Source organism: Cebus imitator, unplaced genomic scaffold (assembly GCF_001604975.1).
Source record: "Cebus imitator isolate Cc_AM_T3 unplaced genomic scaffold, Cebus_imitator-1.0 Scaffold537, whole genome shotgun sequence".
Lineage (NCBI taxonomy): Eukaryota > Metazoa > Chordata > Mammalia > Primates > Cebidae > Cebus > Cebus imitator.
Genome location: NW_016107852.1, coordinates 1,433,595 through 1,443,469, shown reverse-complemented (window position 1 = coordinate 1,443,469; position 9,875 = coordinate 1,433,595). Strand labels below are relative to the sequence as shown.

The window sequence follows — 9,875 nt, the reverse complement described above, 5'->3', positions numbered from 1 at the left end:
CTTGACCTCGTGATCCACCCGCCTCGACCTCCCAAAGTGCTGGGATTACAGGCTTGAGCCACCGCGCCCGGCCCAAGAATAGTTCTTTAGAGTTAGATTTCAAAACTAGGAAGTTGTGAATCATTTTTTTAAATGTCTCCCTATAAATATTTCCTTGATTAAATTAATACCATTTAATGTTATGACTCAACTATTTTTGTCTCTTAGGAACTGGCAACTTTAAAGTCTCAGTTAAACTCACAATCTGTGGAGATCACCAAATTACAGACAGAAAAGCAGGAACTGTTACAGAAAACAGAAGCATTTGTAAGTTTTCTCCTTTTTTCCTTCTGGAAGATAGTAAACACAAGGTTGATGTATTATTTCTTAGCCACAGTGAAAATAAATTCATCAGTTAGCACTTTCTCTTTGGATTACTTACTAGCTGGTGTTCTACTAACATAGGGTTCTTGTCCATGGTGGCAGTCATTTTATAGTCAGACTCACCAGATTAGTCTATTCAGTTACTTAATAATTTATTTTGCTGGTATTACATTCTGTTTCTGTCCCTTCAGTTCAAGCTGGCAGCTTTTGTGCTATCATAAAATTATCAAAAACCCTTGTTTTCTCCCGAGCATGCTTTCTCATACTTTTGCAATATAGGTAGACTGAGAATTTTCCAAATCTTCTAATTCTGATTGTTTTTTGCTTAGCAATTCCCTCTTCAGTTTATCTGACTTCTTTCACATTTTACTTTAGCAACAAGCAGAAACCAGGCCACACTCCACCACTATTTAGAAACCCCAGCAGAATATCCAAGTTCATCATTTACAAGTTCTGCTTTCCACAAAACACTGCAACACTATTTGGCCAAGTTATTTGCTCCTTTATAACAAGGATTGCCTTTCCTCCAATTCCCAGTAACATGTTCCTAGTTTTCATCTGAGACCTCACCAAAATCAAACATTCATATTTCTGCCAGCATTCTTCTTCTCACTATGGCCATGAAGCTTCTCTGTAACTCTGCTCTTTTCTTTCTGAGCTCTCACCAGAATTGCTTCATATCCATATCTCCACCGACAGTCTCTTCAAGGTAATGCAGGCTTTGTCTACCATGCACCTCAAAACTCTTCCAGTCTCTACCCATTACACAGTTCAAAAGCTACTTCCACTGTTTTAGATATTTATTGTGTCAACACCCCACTTCCTAGTGTTTTTTTTAAAAAAGACAAGGAAAGACTGAAAAACTTATTCAGGAGTGCTCCTCTACCACTTGAGAAAAGATTTGCATTTCACTAATAGTGACATTTGGCTCAATTTATCTACCTGTCTATCTAGGATGATAGTATGGACTTAACTTATAGGAAATCTATGAAGGAAGGTCTTTGAAAAATAATCTGTGTTTATTAAACGCTGTGTTACAGTTACATTACAGCTGCCTTGCCGATTACTTTTCTGGGCTTACTTACCTTGAGACACCTTTGCCCTGCCTTCCTCATACTCTTATGAGATTTGATGCTCTTCCATGTAGGAACAGCTCATCTGACAGTGGAGAGCACTTTGTTGCACATAAATGCTTAAGGAATTATATTCTCTGTTACTGAAAGCAAAATCTCAAAATAGCAAGAAAATAACCACTTTGGGAGTTCATATTGATTGTAATGTTTAAGAAACATCTTTTTTTTCCCCCAATTTCTAATTTCAGGCAAAATCAGCTGAGATACAAGGAGAGAGCGAGACTGTAATAGCCACCAAAACTACTGATGTAGAGGGAAGACTGTCAGCATTATTACAAGAGACTAAAGAGTTGAAGGTTAGTTTTTGGTGCAGCTTTTTTTTACTGCATATAACATGAAATGAACTCTAGGAAATTTTATGTATCTTTCAAATTCTTAGATTTATGAAGAAAGCTAATGATGTATAATTTTATCTCACAACATTTTCTCTCCTACATTGATGATTTAACATGGCAAAAATTAAGTTTTTTGTTTTTGTTTTTGAGACGGAGGCTTGCTCTGTCATCAGGCTGTAGTGCAGTGGCACGATCTCAGCTCACTGTGACCTCTGCCTCCCGTGTTCAAGTGATTCTCTGCCTTGGCCTCCTCAGTATCTGGGACTACAGGTGTGCACCACCACACCCGCCTAATTTTTGTATTTTTAGTAGAGACAGGGTTTCACCATGTTGGCCAGGATGGTCTCGATCTCTTGACCTCGTGATCTGCCCACCTTGGCCTCCCAAAGTGCTGGGATTACAGGCGTAAGCCAACGTACCTGGCCACAAATGACGTTTTTAAAATACTATTTCAAATAATAATACCGAATATGTAAGATAAGCATGTATATGCATGTACTGTAAAAGTAAAATTTATTGAAAATATTTGTGTTGTATTTTATTTTATTTTTGAGACAGAGTCTGGCTCTTGTCGCCCAGGCTGGAGTGCAATGGCGTGATCTTGGCTCACTGCAACCTCAGCCTCCTGAGTAGCTGGGACTACAGGCGCCCACCACCATGCCTAGCTAATTTTGTACTTTTAGTAGAGATAGGGTTTCACCATGTTGGCCAGGCTGGTCTTGAACTCCTAACCTCAGGTGATACCCACCTTGGCCTCCCAAAGGCATGAGCCACCACACCTGGCCTGTGTTTTCTTTTTTAAGATCAATATCTAATCACAATAACAAAACAAGAAGTACAAATTTTACTAATATACAAGCCACATGTAGGCTTTCAGTAAGCTGTGGAACACAGGCACATTAAATCCTGCCAGCATATTATTGTGTGATAGAGACATCAGAATAAATAGGATGAAGAAAGAAATGAGGTCACATTAGTGAAAATAAGAAAAATAATGTATAATTGTGCTTTTTGTGGCCAAATTATTTTATTTTTAAACCATAGATTTTATTTGAAGCTATTTTCTTTTAATTTAATTGTATGCTTGAAGTTGGGATAAAAAATATTTTTTTAACTTGAGCTTTGAGTTCTAAAATTCTGGTGTTAATTAGACTTGTGCTGTAAAATGCTTTGTGTTTCTGTTTACTCCTCTGATTATCTGAAATGATAATGCTTTTTTTATATCTCTTAAAGGTTTTTTTGAGGAATACCTAACTAAAACTATTCTTTGGATGTTAAACTTATTTTTTTGCAATAACCATTTTTGATGAACAAATTCTCTAACAAATTCTCATGTTACTCCTGTACCCTTAACCCCCACCCCTAAATTCTTTAGGTCGAACAAGTACAGTGATTTGTCATAGAAAAAAACTATTTGTTAAAAATTCTAGGAAAGTGAGTGCTAATTTTAGATTCCTGCCTTTCACCTTTCTTTTCCTAGAATGAAATTAAAGCTCTGTCTGAGGAAAGAACTGCCATTAAAGAGCAGTTGGATTCATCTAATAGTACCATTGCCATTTTACAAACTGAGAAAGACAAACTAGAGTTGGAAATTACAGATTCTAAAAAAGAACAGGATGATCTCTTGGTGCTCTTGGCCGATCAAGATCAGAAAATACTGTCATTGAAGAATAAACTCAAGGATCTTGGTCATCCAGTAAGATTAAAATGTCTTCAAAAATGATTTGTATTATGTTTTAATGTAATGTATTTGAAAGATTTTTAATGTAACATGGAAAAGTTGTGCTATATTATGGGGTATGTGGGTTCATGAATATGGTATCATCTACACTGTGTTCGCTGTGTTCATTGAATTTACTTAAGACACACATTAGGTTCAGTTTTCAGTACTTATAAACTATTTTCTTTTGGACCTTGAGCCTAGAAAGTGAATTAATTTGATTGTGCATGTGGTAACAAGACTGTTGTCACCCAAGTGTGTCATTATCTTTTGCCATGTTTGGTTCAGATTTGTGTGTAAAGTGGTATAGCCATTTATCAGCAAAGCTAACTGATAATATCTCATTCATATTAGAAATGACAGAGAGCCTTTGGCATCAGATCAAAGAAATCAGATGGTATATTCTACTGTAGTTACTAGAATAGTGCTCACACCTGTAATCCCAGCACTTTGGGAGGCTGAGACAGGCAGATTGCCTGAGATCAGGTGTTCGAGACCAGCCTGGCCAACATGGTGAAACCCTATCTCTACTAAAAATACAAAAATTAGCTGGGCTTGATGGTGGGTACCGGTAATCCCAGCTACTCAGGAGGTTGAGGCAGGAGAATCCCTGGAACCTGGCAGGCAGAGGTTGCAGTGAGCTGAGATCATGCCATTGCACTCCAGCCTGGGTGACAAGATCGAGACTCTGTCTCAAAATAATAATAATAATAATAATATATATTGTTAAATGTTGAATGTGACATGAACAAATTTTCACAATATTAAATGAGTCTTTTTCCTCTAGGTTGAAGAAGAGGATGAACTTGAATCTGGAGACCAAGAGGATGAGGATGATGAAAGTGAAGATCCTGGCAAGGACCTAGATCATATCTAGCTTTAAAATCTCTAGGAACAATAGAGATTATATCGTAACTTTGAAGATGGAATCTAAACTTTGGTTTACCTCCACAGAAAATAAAGATTTAGAAACCAAGTGGAAAACATTCACTATTAAGACTATTGATATATTTTTGTAATGTTGCCACCCATGTTGAAAACCTTAAAACTAAATTTATGTAGAACACACATCTTTTATTTAAATCCATCTTAACTGTCCCAATATATAATTTTCAAAGAGTTTCAAACACCAAAAATATACCATTTTAAGGCATGTGGTGGCAATGCTATTTGCCTTAGTTCATTGGTTGTTCACTTTTCAAAATTTGTGACTTTTAACTGCTAACACATTTCATTGAATATGTTGAATTGGAATTATTATTTCTAAATTCAGCTTTGAGTTTAGTTGATGATTTTCTTTTGGAGAAATTAGTATATTTAAAAGCAAGATCGCCTGGGCTGGGGGTTAGTGCATATCAACCCTCCATCTAATGTGATATCTAAGATGTGCGGGATAGGACAGTTTAGAATGAGTGCCTTGACACCTACATATGGCTGCATTCCGTACCTCAGTGAAGAAGCCGAAGGATGCTGACACAGTGATGTGGAGGGCGTTGCTGAGAAACTTTTGCAACAGTGTATTAATGTGATTGGTTTTCTTTTTATTTTAAGCAAATATCTAAAACAAATTTCAAGTTAACAGTTCATACAACTCAGATTTAGTATTATTGTTTATCATAAAACATATTATGTTCCTAGTTTTAAAAGTACCCAAACTATGATTTATATAATTTATTGGCATTTTTGCTGAATAGGTTTAAGTCAGATAATAGATTTTAAAAAAGCAAATGAAGCAGTGTGTCAAAATTTAATGTTTCATAATAAAAAATAGATATGTTCACTTAATCCATGGTCATGGTTCCCTTTTTTTACATCTTAAGAAAAGTATTTTATTCTTTTAATACTTTAAATTCTGGGGTACATGTGTAGAACGTGCAGGTTTGTTACATAGGTATACACGTGCTGTAGTGGTTTGCTGCATCCATCATCTACATTAAGTATTTCTCCTAATGCTATCCCTCCCCTGTCCCCTCACCCCCGAAAAGTATTTTATTCTTAATAAAAGACGAGGTAAGTGAAAATGGTGAAGAGACTTCTCTTATTAGCCTACACAGCTATAAGTGAATGTTAAAAACAATCTTCTTTAAAAACAATGATTAGGATTCCCTAAATTTGGAGAGGGTTAGTTAGAGCAACTACAGAAGTAGAAGAGGTTAGAAAAGGGTTTGGATGTTTCTAAATTCAGCACTGGAGTTCTTGGCAATGATTTCCTGTTAAAGAAGTAGATTTACTTAAAGACAAGATAGCCTGGGCTAGAAAATAAATTTATCTGCCTTCTGGGGTCAGGAATAGGACACAAACTTTTGAAAGAGAAGGAATATCACTCTCTTGATGAAGGAGGCAACTGTGTGTTACAGAGCGCTCATGAATGCTGCACTGCACCCACGTTCCACCACTACTGCCATCCTCAATGGTGCTTGCCATCAGAGAAAGAACTACATTACTATCACCAGACCAGCTCAGATAGGTGAGTTCTTCCTAAAGTTGACAGCACATAATGAATCATGAGTTAATGACTACTTTTCAGGCTAATGTTGTACAGTTAAAGAAAAATGGTTCAGGAGTAAGAATTTGTGAATGTGGAATACCAAAGATCTTCATTAAGAAACATCAGCAGAATCAGTGCTGCTGTGCCAAACTCAGTCACTCAGGATGGCCCATAGTAGGAGAGAGAGGAGGCCTCATAGCTGCACAGTTCAGCCCAGAGGCAAAAGGGGCTAACCCCAGCTGTAATTTTTGCGTGGATTGTATCTAGAGCCTCCTAAACTGGTCTCTCTGTCTCCAGTCCGGTTGTTGCCTTTCCTACCCCATGCTCCCACCATTCTCCACCTTCACCACAGTGAGCTGTGGCAGGTGCCAGCTGTTTGGAGTCCTTAGTACAGTAAGTAAAACTCTTACCCCTAAGGTATTTGGAAGTAGAGCCCTTGGAAGATGATAGGGTCTTGGGGACAGAGGTCTCAAGAATGGGATAAGTGCCCCTATCAAAGAGGCCCTGAAGAGACACCTTGCCCTTCCGCCATTGAGAGTGCAGTAAGAAGATGGCTATCTATGAGGAAGTGGGCCTTCACCAGACCTGCCAATGCCTTGACCTTGGACTTGTCAGCCTCCAGAATTGAGATAAGTAAATTTCTGTTGTTTATAAGTTACGGTATTTTGATATTTTGTTACAACATTCCAAACAGATTTGACAGATGATATAAATTCTGCTTTCTCCTTTCTCACTTTGTTTTTGCACATACTCTTTCCTCTGGGTCGGCCCTCATTAAAGGCAGTGTCCATGTAGCAAGGGGTACAATAGTGAAGCAATAATTATAAACCAGGAAACCATATTTGTCTTTATGATTTGAAATTTACTCAAGTGTAGTTTATACCTTTAGCACCTCCAAAAGAAAAGAGTAATTACCCAAAGTCACTAAAAGAGGTAAAGTGACAGCTCACATTTTAATGGGTTGAGTTACTGGTCTGAAATTATGCTGATAGAAAACCAAACCCTTTTGTTTCATCGTTCTGTTACAACCAGTTAAGGGCCTCATGATGCTCATCAGAACTAGTAATCTTTACTGATATAGCAAAATATAGTCAATCATTCAGCTATAGCCATTGAGAATACAATGGTGAAAAAGGCAAAGTCCCTTTCCCCATATAACTTACATTCTAGAGCATGAATAAGCAAGAAGAAAACAAAAATTCTACACCTCTACTGTTTCCTGCCCCCCCCCCCACCTTTTATTATTATTATTTTTTTTTTTGAGAGAGAGAATCTCCCTCTGTCGACCAGGCTGGAGTGCAGTGGGGCATTCTCAGCTCACTGCAACATCCACCTCCTGGGTTTAAGCGATTCTCCTGCCTCAACCTCCCTGAGTAGCTGGGACTACAGGTGCTCACCACCATGTCTGGCTAATTTTTATATTTTTAGTAGAGATGGGGTTTTGCCATGTTGGCCAGTCTGGTTTCGAACTCCTGACCTCAAGTGATCTGCCCACCTTGGCCTCTCAAAGTGCGGGCATTACAGGTGTGAACCACCATGCCTGTCCCTCCTCCAACTTTTTAACTTGTTTATATCTTACTGTACTGCCTATGTCTTGAAAAGTTACTGTAGTTGTTATTATTTTTGATGGGTTTATTATTTAGTCTTCCTACTGGTTATATTCCACAATTACAGTGTTATAATATTCTGTGTTTTCCTGTGTACTTACCGGTGAGTTTTTAACCTTCAGGTGGTTGCTTACTGCTCATACATCCTTTTCTTTCTGATTGAAGTACTCCCTTTAGCATTTCTTGTAGGACAGGTTTGGTGTTGATGAAATCCCTCAGCTTTTGTTTGGGAAAGTATTTATTTTTCCTTCATGCCTGATGGATGTTTTCACTGGGTATACTATTCTAGAGCAAAAGTTGTTTTTTTTTTTCCCAGCACTTCAGAGGGTGGTATGTCATGCCACTCTTGGTCACAGGCCACAATCAAGGTATCAGCCAGATTGTGTACTCATCTGCAGATCCAACTGGGAGAGAATCTGCTCCACAAACTCACTGAGGTTGTTAGCAGAATTCATTTTCTTATAGCTATAGAACTGAGGGCTTCAGTTTCTTGCTTGCTGTAACATGATCACAAGGGTGACATCCATCACTTGCCATATGATGAAACACAATCATGGGAGTGATTGCCCATCACTTTTGTCATATTCTATTGGTTAGAAGCCAGTCCGGTCCTGCCCACAGTCAGGACAGGACATCACGCAAAGGCGTGAATACCAGAAGATAGAGATCATGAGTTGCCACATACTTTTATTTTCTTGAACCCTAATTGTTAGTCTTAGGATGTTTTCAAAATAATGTAGGGGTGGGGTAAGGGAAACTGAGGAGGTATAGTTGGAAGGGGATAATACCTTTAATAGCAAATGTTTGTGTGAAACCCCACCTTATTTAATTTCAGACTGGGATCCTTGCAAATGGACAACTACACAGGTCAAAATACCTATCACATTAGTCAATAGGAAATGTAACAGTGACCAAACATGGTGGCTCAGGCCTGTAATCCCAGCACTTTAAGAGGCCAAGGCGGGTGGGTCACTTGAGGTCAGGAGCTTGAGACCATCCTGGCCAACATGGTGAAACCCTGTCTCTACTAAAAATACAAAAATCAGCTGGATGTGGTGGCACATGCCTGTACTCCCAGTCACTGGGAAGGTTGAGGCACAAGAATTGCTTGAACCTGGGAAGCGGAGGTTGCAGGGAGCCAAGGTTGCACCACTGCATGCAGCCTGGGCAACAGAGTGAGACTTTGTCTTAAAATTTTTAAGAGGGAAAGAAATGTAACAGTATAAAGAGAGAGATGTAACAGTATGAAACTGTCAACCACAATCTAGAAATTAGTCTCTTACAAATTTGTATATTCAGGTCAGTTTCTGACCTTCATTTCCACTTTATTGTCTCTAGTATCTCAAAGACATCTCACACGTATGTTAAAAATCAAATTCATGTTCCTCTCCTCCCCCATATCTGGTCCTCTCTTATGCTTATCTCAGTAATTTGGCACCATCAATTGTACAAACAAGACAGCACAGAGTCATCTTTAATAACTATCTCAGTTTTGGTCTGAATGCCTAAAACGTTCTCATATTTGTCCATCTTCTTCCATCTTCCTGGTATTCTCTCCTGGCTCTTAAGCACTTGTTCTAACTAAAAGGCCACTTGGCAAGAAACCGGGGGCAGCCTCCCATCAACAGTCAGCAAGGAACTGAGGCCCTCAGTCCAGCTGCTCAGAAAGAACTTTACTCTGCCCAACAACCACTAGCTGAGCTTGAAAGCCGTGTCTGCCCCAGCTGAGCATGAGCTGACTGTAGCCCTGGCTGACGCCTTGGTTGTAGCTTTATGAGAGACCCTGAAGCATAGGGCCCAGCAAAGCTGTGCCAGATTTCTGACCCACAGACATTGGGAGATGATAAGTGTGTGTTGTTTTAAGCCACTTAGTTTGGGGATAAATTATTCTGCAGCAATGATATATATGAGGTGGTAGTACATAGTACCTAGTTATCTTCTTTCTTTAATTGTTTTTATTTACTTTTTTTTTAGAGACGGGGGTCTCACTATGTTGCCCAGGCTGGTCTCGAACTCCTGGCCTCAAGCAGGCCACCTGCCTCAGCCTCCCAAAGTGCTAGAAGGCAGTGAGGCTCTGCACCCTGCCCCCTTTCCTTTTAATGTTTCTTTCACAATTTTGGTAGTTTTTACCACTACAATTTTCTACCCTATGTGTTGGTATGAAATCTTCTTTCCTGTGGCTCTATTTGTTGATTATAGTTTGCTTCATTAGGATCCTGCAGTCTGGTT

At 38.8% G+C, this 9,875-nt stretch overlaps 1 protein-coding gene across 2 annotated transcripts in view; it reads left to right on the top strand.

Moving 5' to 3' along the window:
- USO1 (USO1 vesicle transport factor) overlaps positions 1–5,336 on the top strand; it is an 85,022-nt gene extending 79,686 nt beyond the window's left edge. For both annotated transcript variants that reach the window (XM_017514758.2, XM_017514757.2), the window contains 4 exons: positions 208–306; positions 1,685–1,792; positions 3,312–3,527; positions 4,339–5,336. In XM_017514758.2, the coding sequence (XP_017370247.1) occupies positions 208–306; positions 1,685–1,792; positions 3,312–3,527; positions 4,339–4,428 (513 nt within the window). In that variant the 3' untranslated portion in view covers positions 4,429–5,336. The remainder of the gene's footprint in view (positions 1–207; positions 307–1,684; positions 1,793–3,311; positions 3,528–4,338) is intronic.
- Positions 5,337–9,875: the final 4,539 nt, after the last annotated feature.